Source organism: Manis pentadactyla, chromosome 3 (assembly GCF_030020395.1).
Source record: "Manis pentadactyla isolate mManPen7 chromosome 3, mManPen7.hap1, whole genome shotgun sequence".
Taxonomy (NCBI): Eukaryota; Metazoa; Chordata; class Mammalia; order Pholidota; family Manidae; genus Manis; species Manis pentadactyla.
In genome coordinates, this window is record NC_080021.1 from 172,309,995 (window position 1) to 172,335,497 (window position 25,503).

The 25,503-nt window shown below is 34.0% G+C and overlaps 1 protein-coding gene and 1 long non-coding RNA gene across 7 annotated transcripts in view; both read left to right on the forward strand.

Moving 5' to 3' along the window:
• The window catches only part of DENND4C (DENN domain containing 4C), a 120,615-nt gene that overhangs the window by 62,412 nt on the left and 32,700 nt on the right, over positions 1–25,503 (forward strand). For 5 of the 6 annotated variants that reach the window (XM_036888034.2, XM_036887994.2, XM_036888015.2 and 2 more), the window contains 14 exons: positions 1,936–2,081; positions 3,423–3,458; positions 3,543–3,673; positions 5,564–5,696; positions 7,965–8,171; positions 12,482–12,610; positions 12,808–12,952; positions 13,223–13,369; positions 17,382–17,504; positions 18,298–18,444; positions 19,665–20,827; positions 23,617–23,794; positions 24,832–24,941; positions 25,187–25,362. In XM_036888034.2, the coding sequence (XP_036743929.2) occupies positions 1,936–2,081; positions 3,423–3,458; positions 3,543–3,673; positions 5,564–5,696; positions 7,965–8,171; positions 12,482–12,610; positions 12,808–12,952; positions 13,223–13,369; positions 17,382–17,504; positions 18,298–18,444; positions 19,665–20,827; positions 23,617–23,794; positions 24,832–24,941; positions 25,187–25,362 (2,971 nt within the window). The remainder of the gene's footprint in view (positions 1–1,935; positions 2,082–3,422; positions 3,459–3,542; positions 3,674–5,563; positions 5,697–7,964; positions 8,172–12,481; positions 12,611–12,807; positions 12,953–13,222; positions 13,370–17,381; positions 17,505–18,297; positions 18,445–19,664; positions 20,828–23,616; positions 23,795–24,831; positions 24,942–25,186; positions 25,363–25,503) is intronic. The other variant, XM_036888026.2, reaches the window with a different exon arrangement.
• Positions 2,099–3,403, forward strand: LOC130682995 (uncharacterized). The gene is made up of 3 exons (XR_008996532.1): positions 2,099–2,151; positions 2,183–2,805; positions 2,856–3,403. It is a non-coding gene; the product is annotated as an uncharacterized LOC130682995 (long non-coding RNA).

Below are 25,503 nucleotides of genomic sequence, written 5' to 3' on the forward strand. Positions count from 1 at the left end.
CTTCCTTCCTTTCTCCTTTCTTTCCAAATAGTACATCATTTCACCCATAGACTGTGTTAATTATCCTTTAGAATTTTCTGGATTTATGTGCTTTTGGCTGGTTGTATCTCCATGGGGTTAGTTAATATTTCTTCTATCATCTATAATTCCTGTAAACTTGTGGTTGGATCAAGAGCCACATTGTCCAATAGAAATGTATTGTGACCCACATATATACTTTGAAATTTTCTAGTAGCCATAGTTAAAAAAAAAAAACTTTTAATGAAATATTATATATTATTTTTCCATACTAAGCCTTCAAAATCAGCACATATTTTATACTTACTGCATGTCTCAGTTTGTATCAGTCCCATTTCCAGTGCTGAATTGCCATGAGTGGGTAGAGGTACTGAATTATACAGTATTGATGTAGAGTTTGATAACATTCAGGTTCAGCTTTCCTGGCAAGTAGGCCAAAACACATGGTGCTCACTACTTCCTATTCTGAGGCACATACATGTCTGGCTTTCCCATTTTTAGTGCTCCTAACATTGATCAGTGGGTTTAAGTGCTGTCAGTTTCACTCATTCATTCATTATAATTTCCCCATCAGCCTTTCATTTAATTGTTTTAGCAGGCTTTGCTGATCATAGCCTAGATAGATTAGAAGAAGGAAAAAAGACTTTTTGCTACTACTTGTCAAGAATAATTTGTTTCTATTTCATTTAAGCATTTCTTGACAGATTAGTATCTCATGGGGATGAAGTGAGGGTCATAACCTGTAAAATGCCCTGAAGCATCAAAGAAAGAAAGGCTGGAGGGAAAAGCAATTCAGGAAACCATGCTTGAAATGGTCAGTGTGGTCAGATAATGTAGGATCTTTTAGGACCAGAGAAGGGTTTTAGTTTTTATTCTAAAAGTAATTGGAAGCCAAGGAAGGGTATTTAAGTAGAAATAGGATCAGATATGCATTTCTAAAAGATCACTTTGAGTGTCGGAAAAAAATCTCTTTGGTTTCTTTTCAGAGATTGAATTGGAGGCATCCAAAGTATGGATTGACTAGTTGGTTTACGCACTGGTCCAAGTCATTTGTGGTAGTGATCTGGATTAGTTGGTGGTATATGAAAAGAAGAATGATTTTTAGGAGGTAGATTGAATAGAACCTGGTGATTGAGTATGGGATGTAGGATAAAGGGAGAGGGATGTCAGGAGCAATTTTCAGAGTTTGGTCTTTAACAACCAGGTGGATGGTTGTGCCTTTTATTGAGAAGGGAAACAACAGAAAAGGGAAGGATCTGATTATTTGTTAAGGAAAGTTTTTTAAAAAGAGAAAGAGAGGCTTGAATATGCTGATCAGTAGCTAATAGAGAGGCAGAATTGTCCTGAGGACACTGAAGGAACAGGCTTATATGGTGGACGTGGCTTTATATAGGAGAAGAAACATATCCATTGTAAAAAGAAGGAAGGAATAAATGATAGCTGCAGAAAGTCATATATTTTGTATAAGGTAATGAAGGTAGTTCTCATTTAATGATTTTCATCAGATGACTACAGTTAGTGGGGGAATGGTTGGAATAACCAGATGCTTGAACCTTCAATGAGCAGAAATTTTTACAAGATGATACAGAAATAATTCTTTGGTGGCACTGCAGAGGAAGGACATTGACTCTTAAAAGTGTGCAGAGTATCTATCAGAGAGAAATTTCTACTTGAGAGCTACAGTGCTTGAGGTTTCTTATAGGACTGTAAGTTCAGATTTCAGTGAAAAGGTTAATGATACAAGTTTTCTTGTGGTTGAATCAGGTAGAAGGAGCTATGGTTACTAAAAGCTTCTATAAATGTAGAACTATTTATATAGAGAAAATAGAATATAGATGCATAGAAGTTTAAAATGTTTACTGTAACATCTAGTTCACTTTAAAATTTGAATTTAATTGGAATTTTACTTTATTCTAGGATTTTTAAAAAGTCGAGATCGTGCCTATACAAAATTCTATACCCTTTTATCCAAAACACAAATTTTTATTCGTTTTATTGAAGAGTGTAGTTTTGTAAGTGATAAAGATACTGGATTGGCATTTTTTGATGACTGCATAGAAAAGGTAAAAGTTTGTCCATATATATCAATGTCATTATTAACCCAAATGATTATGAAATAATATAGGGATGGGTGTGTGTGTGTGTGTGTGTGTGAGAGAGAGAGAGAGAGAGAGAGAGAGAGAGCGTGCGCATGTGCAAACATGAGTGTTCAATTCTGGGCTTCATATAAGAATAATTTTACTTAAAGGTACCTAGTTTCTGCTATACATAGGTAATTTTTCTTTGTGAATCTCACTTTGGTTTTTTTTTTATTGAAGTATTGTTGATATACAATCTTACATTGGTTTCAAATGTACAACACAGTGGTTCAATAGTTACCCATATTACTAAATCCTTACCTACTCTAGTAGTACTCATCTATCAATGTAGAAAGATTTTAAAGAATCATTAACTATATTCTCCTTACTGTACAACTGTCCCCATGAACCTCACTTTGGTTTTATTAACTATTAAGTATTAAGAACATTTCATTGAACCTCCTAAATCTTTTATTTACAAGAATGAGATGAATTAGTAGTTCATTGAAAAAGTTTAGTTTCATGGGTAATGGAAATCCTGAGTTCTTTTGTTTTAATGTCTTTTCAGATACTGTTGCTAATATATTTCTTTTGTCACAATGGAGGATATTTGAAAATACGTCTAATTTTAAAGCTTTACTCATTCATCCTAAGTTTAAGTGGATTCTTGACAGTAACGACTCACTTTTTTTTTCTCATTTTTAATGGAGTTCTTTTTTCTCATTTTTAATAGAGAGTGTTTTTTCTCATTTTTAATAGAGTTCTTATCTTTGCTGAGTGGATCTTGGGGCTGACTGTATATGCAAACCATGTATTATATAAAATTTGAGATTGTATCTGAAGAAGATAGAATATTATTACATTATGATTTTTATGGGTTCCTAACGATTAGTGTGCCTTAGAAGACTTGAATAATTTTCTCACATTCTATCAGTGTGATTTGCAACTCCAGGGATATGATTAATACTATTCAACATTTTTGTTTATTTATAAAATTGATAGTCCAACAAGCAGAGAAGCTTAGATATTATCAATCACTAATGCAGAAAAATGAAATTTTTCATTTGGAAATCCAGATTCCCATTGTGATTAGTTATCTTTTGCTTGTCAAGGAGTTATGAGAAAACTGATCAATTAGTTTTCTCTCCTAATAGCCCATAAGAGAAGTATTATACTTTAGCCTAATAGTCTAGGGCCCCCCAAATATATTGTGTTTTCTATCTGCCCAGTATTAAAAAGAGATAGTTTTTTAAATAAGAATTTTAAATAATCTCTATTAAATTCACAGTAGACATTTTCATTAAGAATTATTTTCTTCTTTTCTAGTTGTTTCCTGATAAAGGCACAGAGAAAACAGATAAGGTACTTTTTTCTTAAGCCCTAAGCTTTAACATTTCAGAATTAGATCTTATGTACAAATTAAATGGAGAAAATAATTATTTTCAGGTTGATTTTGATTCAGCAGAAGATACCAAATTGATAGAGCTAGATGATTCACAGAGAAGTGAACACACTGTATTCATAATGCCACCAGAGCCGCCACCTGATGATGGAAAGGACCTGGCACCAAAGTACAGGTAGCGGTAATTTTTTTTTAAAGAGCTGTTTGGGCATAACTTTAATCATTTGTTTTGATCATGTATGATGATTAGTATATGTATATTAATCATTTTCAAAATTTATTCAGTGAAGGCCATTTCATTTTCACAATTTACTGAACTAAAGGAGATGAATATGTAGTAGAGATAACACTAGGTATTGTAATTTAAGAATTGGACAGCCTTGTTGGAAGGGAAGCCAGGTGTTGATCACTCTTCACCTAAACTTTGAACTGTAATTTCATCTTTAAAAATTGCATTTCTGAAGAAGAAAAAAATACACTTTTGTGAGGTTCCCCAACCCCTTGGGGTGCTTTGTTGTCAATATAAAGACTGAAATTCTTATGCATTCATAAGATATCAGAGGAAATGTAAAAGTAGAGAGCCAGGAATCAATTAAACTTAAATAGGGTTTGGATGGGAACCTTTTAAGAAATTAAAATGTATTTGATTATTGTTTGATGTTATAACATGATAATGCACAGTTTAATAAACAGAAAAATAAAAAAAACTAGCACATATTTTAGTACCAATACTTAATGTCTGTTACAGTTGTATTTATATCTTTCCTGTGTCTTTGTGCATAAATTTGTATTTAGTACACTTAAAAACAAAAACAATTATGAGTTCATCTTGTACATATATTCTTTGTAACCTGTGTTTGCTTTAATGGTTTGAACATTTTTCCATGCTAAAAAATATTTTTGTGCTGTATCATCATGACCACATCACATGCATCTGTTGTGATTTGTTTAACTAGTTTTCTGTGGATTTGTTTGTAGTTCCTTGCACTCTATATCTTTGTGTATATACACAGTTATTTTCTTGGGCTATATTCCTAAAAGAATATCTGGGACAAAGGAAATAGAAAATAAGTGTCTTCCAAAAATATGGAATTAATATATAATCTCACCAGCACTTGTGTAACAATGAAGAGGGTACACCTGGGATTAAGTGGCTTAATTATTAATTTGATTGCATGTTAATTATAGAATTGTTTCTTACTTTGGCTTAATCACTGTACATTAGAATCCAGGTACTGAAAACAAGGTAAAAAGGGAAAGACAGTATCTCCCAGAAGAAAATTGGCTAAAGAAAATCAGCCAATTTCTGAGAAATCCTGATAGTCAATAATATGAAAATATATTAAGCTTTCCTAGTATTCAAAGAAATACAAACCAAAATGATGAGTAGAAGCATTTTTCATCTGTCAGATTGAGATTAGGCTATGATACTAGTTAGAGTGTATGTTAGAAAGTGTGACGTATAATCTTTCTATAAATAGTTTGATAGTAGTGATTATAATAATTTTGACTCTCTTGATAAACATAGACAATAGAAACTGTTATTGGACTTTATCCTAAGATATTAAGGAAAAGTTTTCATGAAGATACTTAATTGCAGAAATTCACACTCTAAAAATATCCAACAGTAAAGAATTGGTAAAATTATGTCATATCCCTAAAATACAAATATGTTTTCCCCTTAAATAGCAATGCTAAGTACTTTTGGGAAGAAAAACAATTACAAATTATATCAAATGTTAATTTTTAATGTAAGTTATTATTGAACATATGGATTCTATTGAAAGGGTTATTAATTCCTCTGTCATGTGAGATATCAGGGTTTTCCTATTTTCCAGGGATTGGTTAAAAATAACAAATAGGAAAGAAGCCAAAGTTTCCATGTAGATAGTCTGTGTATCTTATATCACCTTGTGGTTTTGAAAATAATTTTTTTTATATAAGGATTTTGAGGAATAATACTGGATACTGTTTGAGGTTTAGAAATATTCACCTATATCCTGGAATAATATGAAGAGTTAATTTATTTTCAATCAGCAGTTCTATTTTTGCTTTTTCATTTTAGTTACAAATACTTTCCAAGACTGGACCTTAAGCTTTTTGACAGACCACAGGAATTGAAACTTTGTTTTAGTAGACACCCTACTGGGAATAGCATTACAAACAGTCCCGCTCTCATGGCTAAGAGAACTAAACAGGTCAGAGATGTTCTTTGTCTAATAATACATGTTAATTTAAAATGTAAAATATGTTTATGTGATATGCAGCTTATTAAATCACCCACCCACAAAAACCATTTGAGGATCCACTATGGTTGTTGATGAATTAAACTAGATTTTTTGCAACTCCATATAATACTGAAGCTGAAGTTTTGAATGCTTGTGTTTATGTTTTAAGAGAATCCTTGAGAACCAAATATAATTTTCTCAAAACAAATTTATTGATATATAATTCACATACCATGCAATTCACCCTTTTAAAGTATATTCAGTGGCTTTTAGTATATTCACAGGGTTGTGCAACCACCACCAAAATCAATTTTACAGTATTTTTGTCATCCCAGAAAGAAAGCCGGGACCACTTAGCTGTTACTCCCAGTTCCTCCATCCCTCATAGCCCTAGGCAACCACTAATCTATTTTGTTTTTTGTGGATTAGCCTGTAATGGGCATTTCATATGAATGGAATTGAACAGTATGTGGCCTTTTGCGACTGGCTTCTTTCACTTAGCGTAAAGTTTTTAAGGTTCATCCATGTTGCTGCATGTATTAGTACTTATTTTTATTACTGAATAATATTCTATTATATGGATATATACTACATTTTATCCATTCATGTGCACATTGTTGGTTCCTACTTTTTAGCTATTACTACTAGTGCTATGAACATTTGTGTAGTGTTTGTGTGGAAATGTGTTTTCATTTCTCTTGGGTATATGCCTAGAATACCATTGCTGTATTATGTATGGTAACTCTATGTTTAACCTTTTGAGGAACTGTCAGACTGTTTTCCAAAGTGGCCACACCATTTTAAATTCCCACCATCCAGTGTGTGAGGGTTCCAGTGTTATCTCATTTTTGTCAGTCCTTGTTACTATCTTTTTTTATTATAACCATTCTAGTGTGTAGGAAGTGGTATCTCCTTGTGATTTTGATTTGCATTATCCTCATGGTTAATGGAAATTTCTTTATACTAAATAATGCATTCTAAAGGGAATTAAATGGAGTTAGGACAACCTAGACATCTTGCTTTACTATTAAATCTGATTTAGGTATAAAAGAGTTAAGCTATAGTTAGGTGTGAGTTAAAATTAAAGTTCCTTTATACATAAACACATTTCAGGAATCTATAAAACATGGAAATTTTCAGAATGAAATTCTTAGTTCAGGTACCAATTCATGTACAAATCCTAGAGGTAACTTGAGGCATTCTTTAATTTCATATAAGACATGTGTACTGTATGAAATTCATATAGCACAGTTATCTGAAGAGATTTTTTCCCCTTTTTTTACTGCTACCAGCTTAATAAAGGCAAATTTTTTAAGTGGGAGAATTTTACTACTAAGTATCTAAATCTCATTTCCACCAGGATTTTGTTTTTCCTTAGGCTAGCTGGAAAAGAAAAGGACCTTCAGATTTTATAAACACAAGAGTGTATAGTTTCAAATATTTCAAATAAGTCTCACGGAAATAGAGCATAAAAGAAAAATTAATACTCCAGGATATTTTTATTTAGAACACATCACCACTCTGGGGTCTTTAGTGCAAGGCATACAAGGGCAGTCTGACATATCTGGAAGGCTCTAAAGTTCTTAGGAGTATGTATAGTTGGATAAAGCTCAGCTGATGATTTTGATATATATTCACTCATTCACCTAAATCAGAATGAAAATCAGAAATAGAAAACGTGAGTATCAAACTGTTCTGCTGAAAGGTCTGTAATCTTAGACTATGTTGCCTGCAAAGGAATGGGTCTTTTGAAGGGATAGGTCATTTAAGGAATTAAAAGAACCTGTGGTAAGGGGGCATCGAGTGGAAATCAGGAAATAGCTTAGGGCGTCTTAAACTTTTGAGCAGGGAGAAGGATGAGAAAGCTATTACTTTTCAAGAATGACATTGAAGAACTCATAAGCTACAGTTAAATCCCTTTCATCCATCAAAAACATGAGTGCCTTCTATGTGGAAGGCACGTAATTAACTATTATCATAAGAATATGATCTTTGCTTTCAAGGAATTTCTAGTGTATTAGGAGACACGTGCTTGCCAACAAAAAGTTACAGCACAGTGTATTTAAAGTGATTCTTCAGGTGAATGTTGAAGGAGCCACATGGCACTAAGTAGGAAGCCATTCACAAAAATGAAACAATGAAAGCCTGATTTTAGAGTCAAATTTTACATTAACTTCTCACTCTTCCCTGTCAGTGAATTTTAGTAATACCATAATGTTTTATTTATTCTCTTTCTAGGAGATAAAAACGGCTCATAAGTTGGCAAAGAGATGTTATACAAACCCACCGCAATGGGCCAAGTGTCTCTTCAGTCATTGTTACAGTTTATGGTTTATTTGTCTCCCAGCCTATGTTAGAGTGTCTCATCCTAAGGTCAGAGCACTTCAGCAGGCATATGATGTGCTTATTAAGATGAGGAAAACAGACGTGGATCCATTAGATGAGGCAAGTATAACAAATTGAGTTATTGTTACTAAGATAAATTTTTATTTTTATATTTTTAAGAAAATTTAGGTCTCAGGTGCTTTAAAGTGTCTTCAGATATTTTCCTTAAGCAGGAAAGGTAAGACTGTTTCATAGAACTAGTACTTAATTGTTTATTTTTGAATATATTTATTTAAAAATTACTGCTTCAGAATGAAACAGAGACTACCTTAGCTTAGACCAGATTTTATGCCCTTGATAAATAGAAAATAATATTGACTTCATTTTATTCTTAACATGACTTTATTAGGAAGCAGATAGTGAATAGGCTTCTAATGAGTTTTATGGCCTATCTGTGCTTCAGACGATGTATATGAAAGTGTAGATCCAAGTTTCTCAGTGTTGGCACTATTGAATTTTGCCCCTCATAATTATTTATCCTGGGGACCTGTCTTGTACAATCTAGGATGCATAGCAGCATCCCTGGCCTCTACCCACTAGATGCCAGTAACAACTTCACCCTCCATGGCGGTCAAAAAATGGCTGCAGACATTGCCACATGTTCCTTGGAGGACAAAATTGCCCCACTGATGTAGGTAATAGTTAGACTTTCCTCATAAGGTTAATTTGAGGATTGAATTAGTTTATGTGCATAACGTGCCTAGAATACTACTTGACTCATAGTGTGTACCCAGTGAATGACGTGCTAAATGCTTTACACGCATTACCTCTCATGAGCCTTAGAACCATCCTTAAGAGACAGGTAGTGTGATATTAGCCAGTTAATGGTTGAAGAAATTGAATCACTTATTTAGCCTTTCTCTCTGCTGTTTTTCTCTTTAAAATTATTTTTGGTGTTAAAATAACTATACATGATATTTAGAACCAGATTCAAATTTAAAATGAAGTTGAAATAAAAATTCAGAATAACGGATTTCTGGGGGAAGGAGATAGCTCAAGGAGAGAAGAGAAATGGAAATAGAGGAGGGACACATAACAGGCTTCAACAATTTCCTCTTTTAAATAAAAAAGGTCTGAAACTAATACAATGTGTATAGTATTAAGATTTGATAATGCTCGTGAGCACACTAAAATTCGTTTTTTCTCTAAATATCATCTGTATGTTATAAAAGTTTTTCAAATAAGATAGTTGTAAAACAAGTACTAAAATAGCCATACATTTACTCTCATCTGACATTTATAGAACTATTTGAAATTAAAAGCACTTGGCCAGAATCAGTGTTTTGCACCTCAAACATTTTAGTGTTTTAAAAAATTTGTTCTGGCAGAATTTTTGTATATAAGAAATGTTTTAAGATGTGCTTTAACTTTTGTAAAATTAAAACTTTTGTAAAAAGCATAGAAAAGTTTTAAGGTGTTTTAAAGTATATGAGACAGCAAATATTATGTAACTTTAAATTCAAAGCACAATACTTAAGTTTCTTTGATAAATTATAAATTCATAAGGCATATCACAAATTACTTGAGAAGTATTTTCCTTTATAGGTACTAAAGTTCTGTGGTAGACTCTGGTACAAATAACTACATTCTCTTGTTTTCTTACATGCAGCAATTACTACTAGTAAACTAAAAAATCCTTTTCAGACTGTTTCCCCAATAAACACCATGATAGGAGGTTTAGAATTTGGAGGTTAATTTGTTGTATTGGTACTTCTAACAAGTTATACTGACAGATTTGTAGTCTCTGGGAGTCTCTACAGCCAAAAGAAAGAAATGTTTATTTTAAAATGTAAGAATAAATATTTGCTAGGCATATTTGATGGATTTTATCTGCTTACTGATTATACATATAATAGCACATTCAAGTTTTTACAGTATCTTCATGTACATTATTTCCTTTGGTATTCCCAGCAACACTGTGAGGCAATTTATATTACGTGTTTTACAAAGAAAGAAATTTTAAACTTAGATGAAATGACACACACATAAGGCTGCCCACCAAGTAACTAGTTTTGATTGATTGGTCCATATTCCATTAGAACCCTGTTGAATGGAACTATTTCATTCATGTGCTTAATGTTTTAACTTGACAGCTTTGTGTTCTACATGTTATGTTTGTAAAAGTTTTATTAACCTTCGTTTAAAAATAAAACTCTGAGAAGACCCAGGAATAGCATATACAATGTGGCAAAATTAAAGTGCATAATTAATGCATTTTGCTTTTAGTACTATGACTGAATATTTAATGAAATACTTAAGTCAAGCTTATTTCTACATTGTCTCATCAGTCTGCTCATACAGGTATTGTTGTGCATTGCTGAATACAAACCACCCCAGAACTTAGTGGCTTAAGGCAACCATTTTATGAAATCTCACTATTTTAAATGCTGAGAATCCAGGAACGATTCTGGGTGTTTTTTCTATTCTACATTGCACTAACTGATATCGGTTGGTTATAATCAGTTACTAACTGGTCCTGTCTGTAGGGTCCAGGGTCCAAAATAATTTAACTCAAATGCCAGCCAAGGTTGACTGGAAGGCTGGGCTCCGGTGGGTCTCTGTCTCTCCATGTAGTCTCATGAGTCTCAGGTCCTTTCCATGTGGTACTTAGGCTTTTCCCATGATACCTTAGAGCTCCAAGAACATTTGTTTCAAGAGAGAAGTGAGACTGGTAGTTTTTTAAGGTGTAAGTCAGAAACTAGTACAATATCACTTTAGTTGAATGAGATTGGTCATGCAGTCTCTCAGTTTAAGTGGAGGGACATAGGCCTCTCAATGGGAGAGGTGGCAAAGAGTTTGTCGTCATCTTTTATCTACTACAGATATCTAAAGATGTTTTAGTAAAAGGCCAAAGATTTATGCAATCTGAAGAGAAACCAGAGTGTCTAAAGATGTTTTAGGTAACAAAATACTGCAATTGACAAATTATTATCCCTGGTATTATTACTGTTTCTTTAGTTTGGTACCTGGCTCCTATACAGGTAAATCTGGAAGGTTGGGGGAGCACTTTGCAGACTTCAGAATAAATTTGTTGTCTAGAATGGTTTTAGAAAACTTGGATTAATTCCAGTCTGACATGGAAAGTGATTTACCTCTGCATGGCTCAAAGAATCTTAGAGTTGAATAGGATTTTAGAATATGTTAGTACAACTTCAACCTAAAGCTGAGATGCTCTGTAGAAAGTCTGTAGTATATGTGATCTTGCCTGTGTTTGAATTGGCTCTAATTGTAGAAAGTGCATATGTTTTGTGTTGAGCTCAGGTCCGCCTCCCTTTGGCTTATTTGGAATTGTATAATCTGTTCACTTTCTCTTTTATGTGTGTGACAACTCTCCAGATATTTGAAGAACTCTGGTGTGTCACATTCTCCTTCACTCCTTATACATCTTATCTGGTCCCTTCAATTATTCCTGATTCATGTAGTTTTCTAACACTTTTTAACTTGGTCATTTATAGAGTTGCTCTATCAGTTTCTGACCTCCTTCTGCTCCCAAATTACACTCTTCATTTTTAGCTTCAAGTACTTTCATCTTTATGATTCTGTGCCTCTTCACATCTCTTTTCCTATGTCATTTCTTCTGTTCTGTTCAGTAAACTATCCTTTCTCAAAACTTTTACTTTCCCCTTCAGTAGAGAAAGCAGCTTGGCTTAATGGTGCTTACCATTGTTTGCCAACTCTGTCACAAACAAAGCATATATCACAAGTTCCGAGAAGAGTACCTTCAGTATGTATATCTCCTTGTTCTCAAATTAAGCCAAGTAGCCTTTGGTGTCCCTGTGACTGTTCCTATAAACTGGCTCACCTCTTCGCCAGGGATCCTTGAGATTCCTGACTCATTCTTCATGGTTTCTTTCATTGGCCTCTGATATATGAGATTGTAACTTTTAGGAGCTCCCTCCCAGCTGACTCATCCTCCAAATCAAGCCCTCCTTAGTAAATATACATTCTCAGAGAAGCCTTTACTAATAATATTACAGGGTTTTTAACTTTCTTCTTATATTTTGTTAAGATGCTCTGTCTTTAATTCCTTTGGCTTAGAATATAAACCATGATTTGGGAGAGATGTATTTTAATCATACTTGATTTTAAAAATGAATTCTTTCTCAAATTATGGAGAATAATAATCATTCTTTTTGTGTAAACTTAGTTACTAAAACAAATGGCACCCATGCACATAGGTCTTGTGTGAAATAGTTGATAAAGCTGGTACTTCCATTAATGGATAGGTCTGAAAAATAATTTACTGAGACTCAGACCAGAACAAAGGAGAAAATAATGACTGAGAAGAGTTGAGTCATTTAGAAAATCTCTTCAAGTCACAGATAGACTAATAGGCCAGCTGCTGATGCTTTGATACTCTGTTCTGTTAGGTGTGCTACCGAGTAGTGATGCAGCTTTGTGGACTGTGGTGTCATCCTGTTTTAGCAGTGAGAGTCTTATTTGAAATGAAAACTGCGAAGATAAAGCCAAATGCTATTACTTATGGTTATTATAATAAGGTAAGTGAGATTGACATTAGGCAATATATGCTGCTCATTAAGACTGATCTCTTTTTATACCTTTCATTATTCACGAAACTTTTTAGATGTTTTGGGGTTATAACTTTTTTAATGTACTATATATGTATATGTTTTCAAAAAAAAATCAAACATACCAATTAATAAATTATTTTTACCTTTATATTCTTTACCTTTAGGTAGTTTTGGAGAGCCCGTGGCCTAGCAGTACCCGCAGTGGTGTCTTCTTATGGACGAAGGTACGGAACGTGGTACATGGCTTGGCACAGTTTAGGCATCCACTTAAAAAGACTGTGCAAAAGTCACAGGTCTCCTCAATATCAGGTAATACATGTGATTGGAAAGATACTTTCTTGTTAAAAAAACTTTCTAGGCATGTGAATTTTTAATTACATGTAATAGAAAACATAAAGGAAATATTGGTTGATATTTTCATATACAACTAAAGACAGATTACCTTACTTCAAAAGTATTTCTTTCCTCCACAAATTAAGAAAGTGTTCTACAACTTTAAATGAACTGTGGGTCATTCATGTTTAGTTTCAGATATTATCAGTGCATGAGTTACTGAACTGCTGTTGTCCTTATCTTTAGCTCCTCAGAATGCCACAGGTGGAAGTGATGGGGACACGGTGAGCCACGGTAGCGTGGATAGTTCTAATGATGCTAACAGTGGGGAGCACACAGTCTTCGTCAGAGATTTAATCAGGCTTGATTCCATTGATAATCACTCTAGCACAGGTAGCAAAATCTGGATTTTACTAACCCTTCATGTATTCTCATGTTGTCTTTCCTTTTTTTAAAAAAGATTTTACCCTCCTTTCTTGACTTTGTACAATATGAGTACTTCAGCATACCTATATATACGTAAAGGAAGGAATTGGACCTATAAATTTGGAGTGCTGTGCAGAAGACTCCAGCATCATGCTTCTTTGCATTTGTTCATCATCAATTTGTGAAAGTATATGATGTAATCGTTAGGAATTGTGAGCAGAGGAACTTGAATATTAGTAACACAACTTGCAAATCTTTTTTTCATTAAGTGAAAAATACTTATTAAAGATTGGTGATTATTTATATTAAAGTGTGAAGAGAATAAGTCACCATGAGAAAAAGTATTCTCTTTGCCATAGTCATTACTTTAAATGACACTCTAAAATCTGAGAACCTTCTGAAGCTACTTTTACATACAAGGCTATGGGCATAACTTTGGTCCATTCAAGTTAGAAATAAGTATAAAGTAGCACATTGAGAAGATGTATGTGTGTTGCACATTCTTCTTCTTGTATTGCTTTTCCTTTTTGTTGTTGTTGTTGTTAATATCTCAAGCTTTTCTTTGAAAAGAATTCTGAGTCTAATTCCTGCGCATCATCTGGTGAACTGGTCTCAATGACTGAAGTTTCCTTTTCTCTGCTCTTTGTCGCTCTGCTTTTTGCTCTGTGCTGTTTCTTGGTGCTGCATTTGTCCTTGGCTGTCATGGTGTGGGGTGCAGACTTGTATGACGTGAAGCTATGGATACACGTGTGCATTAATTCTACCCTTGAATGTTAACCACTTCAGGTAATTTCCCATTTATTAGGTTAAATTTCACTGACATGACAGGGGTGGGGGAGAGATCTTTTATTGTATTTTAAGTATTGTTTCAAATGGAAAACAATTTTAGTTTTCTTGGCTTTTTCTCCTTCAGATAAGTAATTGTATGTACTACTGAAAAAATCCAACTGACATTTTATAACCAAGTTGCAAAGCATATTTGTTACCTTATTTAAAAATATATGGTGCCTTGCTATAATTCTTATTTTGAGGTTGGTTTGTAGCATCGTGTCCAATAGTTTTAAAGATTTTAGTGTTCCATTTGTCAAGGTGGTTGCTTGCTAAAACTGATTTGCTGAATTCTTGTGCTAAAAACTACCCCCATAATTACAGAAGCATGTATAAATCATTGAAAGTCAACATAAAACTGTAAGTTACAATACTGTTTGTAAATTAACTTTTCTTTTAACAAGTAGGAGGCTTTCATTTTAAAGCCACTTTATTTCATCCTGTATTTCTTTCTAATACTTAGAGAATAAGGGGATTCTACTTATAAAAACCAAGGAATTATGGTGGCATAAAACCATATCATCAAGAATAATAAGAAATAAAACTCTTCTTATCTCTGTAGATTTATAAACTTGTCTCCTGTAATGGAAAAAACAATGTCCTAGTACTCGGGGTGAAAGATTACAAGAGTTGGGGGGAAATCGTTAGATCTCTTTTCCATGTTATTTCTTTTCAGGGGCATTTCAAATAGCTGAAGCCCTGATACTGAATTTACAGTGATTATGTGTCTGTGTAAAGTTTCTGATGATGTCATTTGATACTTTTGGAGATTTCCAGCCCAGATGCTTAAGTTACTCTTTTCATTAAGGATTATCTTGTAGAATCAATACCCTTGGTACCTGATATTGAGTCACTTAGTTGTTGGGGGGGCATATCTGAGTTTAATCAGTTTACTCAGTGCCCAGTCTAGTGTCCATTTCATGGCACAATAATACTTTACAAGACTTTGAGGAGGCCAATAAAAAAGTAACTGAAGTTAGTCATTCTACATAGCAGTTATTTAAAGAAGTTTAGTTCATTCATTATATGGCAGACCTGAAGTTTGAGAGGCAACATAAGTGGTAGAAAGTGGAAGGCACTATATGTTTTGTTTTATGTGTTTTTCATTGACCTCCTTAATGATTTTCTAGTAACCAGCCTTAGTTTTGGGTTTAAATGATAGAACTTTAAAGCCACTTTTTAAAAACTTTATTTTGAAATAATTTTAAGTGTATAGAAATACTGCAAGAATAGTGCAAAGAACTCTTGAGTAAGTTTTATCTAGATTTTATTTAGTTTGCCCCTTTTAAGATTTTCTTCTTTACATATACACACATTACTATTTTTATTCTAAAACATGTGAAAGGAGGTTGTATATATCTTGTCCTTTTACTTTTTAATACTTCAAGATATTTTCTCTTATGTAATCATAGTATAACAAATTCAGGAAAACATTGATATACTATTTTAATCTATAGTCTGTATTCCAGCTTTGGGGATTGTAATGTCCTTTGTGGGACTTTAACTCCCTCCCCTTTAGTCTCTCTTAACCTGGAACATTTCCTTACCCTTTCCTTGTCTTTCATGACTTTGATCTTTTTGAAGAATTTAGTCCAGTGATTTTGTGGAATGCTCCTCAATTTGAGACTGTGGGATATCTCTTTGTGATTAGGTTATTCATCCATCACTGTGCTCTAAAAATAATGTTGTATCCTTCTCAGATTATTGCATCCCAGGGGCACACAATGTCTGCCTGACCCTTGTTGATGTTAATTTTGATCACCAGGTCTCAGTGTTTGGTTTCTATTAGTTACCATTATCTCCCTTGCAGATAATAAGCTATCTGTGAGGAGATACTCTGAGACTGTGCAGTAAAAATATCCTCTTTCTCGTCATACTTTCTTTTAAACTGACCATTCATTGATGATTCTTGCCTGCATCAATATTTACTATGATGGTTTTATAAAACAGTCATTTTACCAACTGTATCATCCCTCTACATTTATTCTATGTCCTTTAGACATGCCTTCATCATATTTTTGAGCACTTCCTTTCTTGCACAAAAATATACTCTTGTCTCTTTTACCTTCCCTGCCTGAGCTCTAGAATCAGCCATTTCTTCAAGGATTCCAGGTTCCTTTTTAATGGGCAGTAGATCTTAGAAACCAAGATCTAGGCTGTAGGCATGTTTAACTGTTATCAGGGTGTTACTACTTCTAGACTTTTTAGTTGAGCTACAATATGTGTGTATATGTTTTAGAAATCTAATTCCAAATCAGCCCTACAGGTTTTTCTTTGCCTTGCTTCATCCCATTTAAAAAAAAAGTCTCTCTTCTACAGTAAGAATTTTGGCTCCCAACAACATCATCACATTTATTCACTTGCTCAGTCCTGCATTACATGCAAAATAATTTCAGAATTGATACACCTATTCTCTTGTGAGAAACAAACCTCCTAAGGAGTTCGAGATTTGACTATTAACTCCCAGGCTTAGGGTATATACTCAAAATAATGTGTTGGATTAGTCCTCCCTCAATTCTTTCAGTGTGGTTATGTTTTTCATATGAAATACTCTTGGCTTTGCTTCTGTTTGCCTTCAGTTTTAGTTATTTCCACCAATCCGTTTTGCTGATTTAATTTTTTGAATATGTAGAAGTGAATACATTTCCAAAAAAAACCCACAACACAATAAGCCATATTTAGAGAAGTTTCCTCTCTCTTCATACTTTCCATCCTATTTGCTTCCACCCCGTGTAGGTAAACAGTTGCATTGTTTTCTGGCTTTTTACCCCTGCATTTCTTTTTGCAAAAATAAGCAGTTACCTGTTTATTTCCCCTTTATTACACCAAAGCTAACGTTCTGTAGATACACTCCAAAAGAAACTTTTCAAAGTGTCTTGTCCATATCTTTTAGTTTACAGATGAGGAAATTAAGGTTCAGTGCTCACCAATACTTCCCAGTGTGTAATGGTTTTTAGTCTTTTATGTTCCTGTTCCTGCAGCTCTTTGCTTCTTATCATTATTTTTAAATGGTCTGTGTGCTTTGTGAGCTTTCTTGTCTTTTCTTTAAATCTAATTGTGTAGATCACTGGAATTTCCTTTTGACATTTTACAGTTGGACTAATTAAGTATATGAACGAAAGCATATGTAAGCTTGCATTCTTTTTACCAGGTGGTCAGTCTGACCAAGGCTATGGGTCTAAGGATGAACTTTTAAAGGATGATGCAGAAATTCATGTGCCTGAAGAACAGGAAGCAAGAGAACTGATAACTAAAACAAAAGTGCCAACAGAAGGTTAAGTATTGATACCTAGTAGCTTTACTTAGAAAAATACTCATATTAATGAAAAGTCTTATTTGATAATTTTGGTGATAATTTCCAGAAATGTAAGATCTAGATTTATAAAATACCATGCACTGTTATATATGATAGATTTTGGTAGTCTCTGAATTTTAAAATTTAAGAGACCTTCAGAGACTCCGTAGGTCATCCCTCAGTTTTGGAGGAAACTGTCAACCACTGAGGTATTCATTTGCTAAAGTTAAATAGCTACTTTGTGGCAAAAAATACAATGAAATTGTGAGCCATCAAACTTGTAGAAATCTTTCAAATATGTAAGTGAATATTTTTCATTAGTAGGTTAAAGATAGTCTGGTTTTCCTGTTTTTTTTATTTAAGGGACTTATTGAGATGAAACGATTTACAGTCATTTTATGGAAATATGGAGTACTTCTGAAAACATGTACTCTTAACAAAAGTACACTTTCCCTAATGATGCTCCAGAGTTATACAGAAGCAAGCCCCTCTCCTTAATATATGATGACAAGTATAACTGAAGACCAGAACCTTTTTCACTCAAGATTGATCAAGTTAGGATTATTAAATACCAAAATAAGCATTTATTTCAGTCAGTATGGGCAACATTTATGAGATAAAGTAAATCAGACACAATAAATCTGTAATAAAATAATTATGTATTTACCCCCACTTGGGGAAAAAGTACAAAAAACCCCACAAAAGTCAGTATATGGTTTCTGTTAAATATTGGCAAAAGTAGGAATGATAACATCCAAGTATTTTTTCCCAGAGGTGTGTAATGTCTCTGCTGTTGTGGCAACACACTCAGAATTTAGTGCAGAGCCACCAAGTCCTACTGAGCCTCCTGCGTGGGGCAGCAGTATTGTGAAAGTTCCATCTGGAATATTCGATATCAATGGCAGGAAAAGTAGCACTGGTGAGTCTTTACATATTGGTTGTTAAATATTGAAAATACATTTCTACAAATAAACATCTTTAATGGCATTCAACTGTTGTCTTAATTGTAAAGAATGTGTTAAAAAGCCAGAAGTTTGAATCTTATAAATGGGCCAAAGGAGAAGTTAAAATAGATCTTTTATATGAAGATAGTGAATTTTTAAAAGGAGGGGAATTGAGAGCGTTTTGTCACTGGGAGTATCTTCTCTTGTTGTGGTGCCTGTTCTCAGATTGGTCCCTCTTCCTCTTGGTAGATAGTGAGAGAGGACCTCCTATACCACCAAGAACAGAGAGGTAATGAGGTGCTCAGATTCCAGTGACAGGGTAATTCCTGTCACTGAAGGGAGCTGGAAGACTCATTCCACTTAACACTACAGAGAAATAGTGGTAGCAAAGAGTAAAAACTGTTTGCTTCCCCCAAAGCTGGGGAGAGTCCTATAGCCACAGGCATAATTTTGTTCCACCCGATCAATTAAGACTGACCTCTGTGAGGGCTGAGATCAGGTCTGTTTTATTCCCCGTTGTATTTCTAGCACCTCTAATAGTGGATGCTAGTAGGTATTCAGATATTTTTTGGAGGAATGAATATATCTGAAAAATTTTTTAGCTATGCAGATTTTATTAGCCTCCTTGGATTTTGCCAATTCTGAGCACTCCATTATAAATTCCTTAACTTTGGGGCAGTTATTTTACTTTGAAGTAGTAAGGCTTTGGTCAAAACAAGTACATAATTCCTCTATGATTATGAATTTGCTTTTTGCAGAGTACATTCCTGGCAAATATTTGTTGAATTAGATATATGAAAGCTAAAATAAAAGAGATTGTGTCTAAGTTTGCTGTTTAACACAATGTATTTTTTAAATTGAATGTAAAATCCTAAAATGTAAGATACTATTGAAAGATCTATTTTTCTAAGTGTGATGTATTTTAGTGAACAATAAAGGTATATACAGCATATTTGCGTATCTTTTAAATGTGTTTGGTATATGCATACCGGGTGGAAGGAAGATGATACATTAAAATGTTATCATTGGGAGGCAGGGTGAATGGATTTATTTTTTTTTTTAGTACTTTTTCTGTATACCTTCTAAATGTGCTGAACCTTCTACTATATGTCACTTTTCAAAAATCAGAATAAACACTTTTTATAAAAGCTACAGCAAAAAACATTCATTTTTAAAATTGTACTTTCTCTTTTAGGTAGTACATCAAATGTGTTATTTTCTGCACAAGAGCCAGTTGAAGATACAGTGTTCGATGAAGTTACTAATCTTAAGAAGAACAGTGATAAAGGAGAAAAAAGACAGCATTTTCCAGAGAGGAGCTGTAGTTTTAGTTCAGAAAGTAGAGCAGGAATGTTGCTTAAGAAGAGCAGTCTGGACTTGAATTCAAGTGAAGTAGCTATCATGATGGGAGCAGATGCCAAGATTCTCACAGCAGCACTAACGTGTCCAAAGACTTCTTCACTTCATGGTGGAAGAACCCAGAGCTTTGAGACTGTTAGCTGTCATCTAGCTGATGCTAGGACTCATGTATCTGAAAACACTTGGGATTCTGAGCACAGATCTTCAGTGTTAGAGATGCTTGAGGAAAGCCAGGAGCTCCTAGAACCTGTGGTTGATGACAAAGTAGCTGACAATACTACGACAAAGGACACATGTGATGGTCTACAGAATGATAATAGCAGCCATCAGCCCAGAGATTTGAAAGCAGCGTCTAAAGATCTAATAAATAAGAGAAGTAGTTTGTATGGTGTTGCTAAAGCTGTTGAAAGGGAAGATGTTGAAACTGGACTAGATCCTTTGTCTCTTTTAGCCACTGAATGTATAGGAGAAAAAATTCCTGATTCTGAAGATAAGTCATTTTCTCCAGTTATTGCACGGAATCTGGCTGATGAAATTGAAAGCTATATGAACCTGAAGAGTCCTCTAGGGAGCAAGTCTGCTAGTATGGAATTACATGGAGAGGGGAACAGAGAGAGTGCTGCTCCCACTGCATTTACTTACCCTCTAGAGAGGAGATCAAGCCTACCTTTAGGTGATGGTCCACCAGCACAGGAAAGTCCTGAAAGTGAAGAGAGCTCCCCGGCAGTATCTAGGTCTAAGACTTTGACTGGGCGGTTCAAGCAGCAAACTCCCTCTCGAGGTCATAAAGAACGTTCTACTTCTTTATCAGCACTGGTGCGCTCTTCACCACATGGCTCATTAGGTTCTGTGGTAAATTCTTTGTCAGGGCTAAAGCTGGATAATATACTCTCAGGACCCAAGATAGATGTTCTAAAATCTGGCATGAAACAAGCAGCAACAGTGGCCAGTAAGATGTGGGTGGCTGTAGCATCTGCCTACAACTACTCGGATGATGAGGTAAGAATGTCTCACATGTGTGGTCAGTTTCATATTGGAATGTTGGTAGTATTTTTTAATATATAAACTATTATTTAGAGATTTCTGGTAAGTATGGTTTTTACATTTTAAAACAATGCATATGCTATTTCTTGAAATGATTTGAACATACATAAATAGAACATCAGGACTATTTTTTTCTTTTTTCCTTTTTTTGTAATTAAGGTATCATTGATATGCAATCTTACGAAGGTTTCACAAGAAAAACAATGTGGTTACTACATTCACCCTTATTATCAAGTCCCCCCCCATAGCCCATTGCAGTCACTGTCCATCAGTGTAGTAAGATGCCACAGAGTCCCTACTTGTCTTCTCTGTGCTTCGCTGTCTTCCCCATGATCCCCTAATCATGATACTTACCATGTGCACAAATCATGATACCCCTCAGTTCCCTTCACCCTCCCTCCCCACCTACCGTCCCACCCCTCCCCTTTGGTAAATTCCAGAAGACTTTTTTAATTCAGTAGATCAGTCCAACACATTGTTATTTTGTTGAAAGCTTTGATGATTACTGTTTGAATTTAACAATGCCATGTTATATTTGCATAGCACTTTACTTTTTAAATAACTTTTACCTTATTTCTAATACATATGAAATCACTGTACAACTTAATCCATAGATTTTATGCTGCATAACAAAACTAGTATTTTTAAAAATCATTTTAAAGAGAATCATTAGATCTTTTTATGAAAATAGAAGTAGGAAATTTTGTGTATTTGTTTTATAGGAAAACTTAATGAAAAATTCACCTTTGTATTCAAAGAATTATGTAGTACTTGGGTACCTCAGTAGAAAAGATGCCATCTATAAATATTTGCCATTATTATTGTAACACTGTGTCATGGTTACTGTCATAAGCTATATATTTATTTTGATATATATGTACACATATATATTTAATTTTTATTACCTCTATTTTATACATGAGGTATCTGAGATTCAGAGAGGTTAATTAACTTCCAGGTCACACAACTAGTGAGTGATAGAACTTTAATTAGAAATCTGGGAGATTGGTTCTAGAGTCCATGTTCTTAACCACTAATGTAGCAAAGAAGGGAGTAATACCATAGAAGAGGTTCTGGTGGGGGGCTGTCCAAAAAGAAGAAAGCAGGTGTCATCTAAGTGGGTTTTCATGGATAAATTTGAAGTTACCACCAAAGTGGTAAGGGGACAGAGGTATATCTGAGAGAATAATGTGAAAAAGCATGGAGGCTTAAAACATGCATTTTCAAGATAATATAATCAATTTTGGATTGCTAAAGGTCTAAATAGGAAGTAGAGGCACAGGAAATCAGATTGGACAAATAAAACTTCTATACCACTTGAAAGAAAACTTCATATTATAGGCAAACTATTAATTGAATTAAAAGCATAATATCCAATATTAAAAGACAAATTGCATCTTGTATTTAAAGAGATTACAAGGTCAGTGAAGAAAAGACAAACTTCAGAAGTATCTTAACCTGGCATAATGTTTTAAAAAGAAAACAACAGAACGAACCATTTTAGTTCTGAAATTTTATCAGAGTTTAAAAAATAAAAGCTTTCTACAGAGTAATTTGGACTTGGAATATCTGACTATAAATTCCAAGTGATCGCAGATCTTAATCTTTTCTTCTCATTGCTCTTACCCTGGTACCATCACCTGGCAAAGGCAAATAAGATGTACTTAATATTTTCAGTGAAAGAATGAAAAAAAAGCCTGTAAGATGTTCATAATATCCAGAATTTAATATAAGGAAATAGAGATATGTGTAAAAATAGCTGAAAGGGATTCATCAGTGTAATTTATATTAAATTTAAAGCATTCTGAATGTTTAAGCAATAGAGGGTTTACTGAATACATAGTAGTACATTAATAAATCAGATTAGGTTTTAGGTGTTTAAATAATGTAGAAGATTTAATGACATTAAAATAAATTACATGAAAAGACTAGGTTAAAACACAGTATCCTGTTTCGTAAAAATGTATTATGTGTGCATATTTAAAAATGACTAGAAGTATATATACATGAAGATTTTGATTGTACTTTATAGGTGTTGGTGTTATAAGTGCTTTTATTTCCTGTTTTTCATATCTTAATGAAATTTTTGTATCATTTAACTTGGTCTTACAACAAGGAAGTCTAAAGAAAAAAGACTTACAGAAGTCTAAAGAAAAAAAAGGAAACACAATCTAAACTATCATCACTTATAATGGTTAAGAACTACAGTGTTCAGAACTCTGTATTATATTATTATGCCTCTAATATTGATAGCTTTTATTCTGAACAATCATATTGCCAATTGAAATTCTCCCAATAATCTTATTTTAAAGGACATTTTTCAGATGACATAATTAAAAGTTAGAGAAGTTAAATAATTTCTGCAGGGTCATGTACCTAATATGTGATGGGGAAGCCAAGATCACAGTCTGGCTGTCTGAGACTCTAAACCCTCTGCTACGCTTGTACTGGGGTTCCTAATTCCATTGGAAACAGTGAGCTTCTAGAGTTCCTTCATTTTATAACACTGAATATTGAGAGACTCTACACTCCTAATGTATACTGGGTACAACATAATCTTAAAGTACGTTCTATATGTCATAGCTTGAATGTCATACACTATGGAAGGAAAACTCCAAATAATAGAAGTAATTCATGGTTTTGAAAAATATGGGGATGATGATTTATTTTAAAAGGGTAGAGTGAATATATTTTCTTTGGAGAAACTATTTATATATGTGGGGTTTTATTCTTTTCAATTAAAGGAAGAAACTAATAGAGATTACAGCTTTCCAGCTGGCCTCGAAGACCATATTTTGGGGGAGAATGTGTCACCTAACATGAGTATCTCAGGGCTGGTCCCCGGTGAGCTGTCTCAGAGCAACACCAGCCTTGGCAGTAGTGGCAGCAGTGGAGATGTAGGAAGACTGCAGTTCTCCACAGGTATGGGGAGGGTGTCCTTGCTTCTGTCTTGTATTGTTCCCTCCCACCCCCACATGCCCTGTTTGTTGAGGTGATCTGATAGATTTTTAATACAGCCATTCCATGGTATCACTATTAATTTATATGGTATACAAGTACTACAGTCACCTACTGAGTTTATTTTTAGTTGTGTATACTTGTGTATTATATCATTAATTCTCAAACTTTAGTGTGTATCAGAATCACTTCTGGGATTTGTTTAAAAATATATGCAAATGCCCAAGTCCTAGGCTAAAACTCTTGAGACTGAATCTATGGAATGGAGCTTTCAGAATGTATATTTTTAAGCCAGCTTCCTGGATAAATAAGATGTATACCAGAGTTTGAGAGTCTCTGAGCTGTATCACTGAAATTTGTTAGCTCTGTGTTAAATTATTTTATATATATATATATATATATATATATATATATATATCCCCTTTACATATATATATATATATATATTTTTTTTAAATTAAGGTATCATTGATACATAATCTTACGAAGGTTTCCCTTGAGCAACATTGTGTGCTTACTGCATTTGCCCATATTATCAAGTCTCCCACACACCCCATTGTAGTAACTGTCCATCAGCGTAGTAAGATGCTAGAGTCACTTCTTGTCCTCTCAGTGCTATACTGTCTTCCCTGTGACCCCCCTACATTATATGTGTTAACCATAATGCCCTTTAATCCCTTTCTCCCTCCCTCCCCACCCATAACTCTGTGTTAATTTTTAAAATTGTAATTCTATTGATTTTCTCCAACCAACTTCCTATTATGAAAACTTAAAATGTCCTGGAAAATTGAAAGAATCATATAGTGAACAATTATATATTCTTTACCTAGATTTAGTTAACTACTGTTTTTGTTCTCACACACACACACACACATTTTTATACTGGACCACTCTGAAAATAAATTGCAGACTTGTGATGCTTCCTCTTAAATACTTTACTATGCATTTGCAAAGAGTAAGAACATTTTCATAAATGTGTTATGTTGTTTACTTTTGTCTAGGTGAACTTCCATTTCCTAGAGGCATAAAAGGGCAGGACTTTGAAAAATCAGACCATGGGTCTTCTCAAAACACCAGCATGTCTAGCATCTATCAGAATTGTGCATTGGAGGTAGAAATTCTGTTTTCTGTGATACCCCTGTGGACAGAATAATACGTCATTTCGTTTAATAAAATAATATTTGCTTGATATTTTATGTAATAAGGCAATATACTGGTGGTTTTATCTATAAAGTAATTGTTAATTGTTCAATTTCAAATTTGATCAATGAGTAAAATTGTATGTCTCAAGAGAACAGCCTAGGGAGATTAGTTTTCACTGTAGAGGTTCTCATGTCTGCACTTCTCTACTCTCAGGTTTTGATGTCAAGTTGTTCACAGTGCAGAGCTTGTGGAGCTTTAGTTTATGATGAAGAAATTATGGCTGGATGGACAGCAGATGATTCAAATTTGAATACAACCTGTCCATTCTGTAAAAGCAACTTCTTGCCGCTTCTCAATATTGAATTTAAAGACTTGAGAGGCTCTGCAAGGTTAGTATTGTAAAAGCTCCCTTAAGAGGTAAGTGCCCTCCTAAGGCGTGACTACTGCAGGAAGAGGGAAATACCATCAAATGCCCCAGATGTCCCTTTATTTTCTCTCCTTCACTTTTCATATTTGAGTAAAAAAGTAGT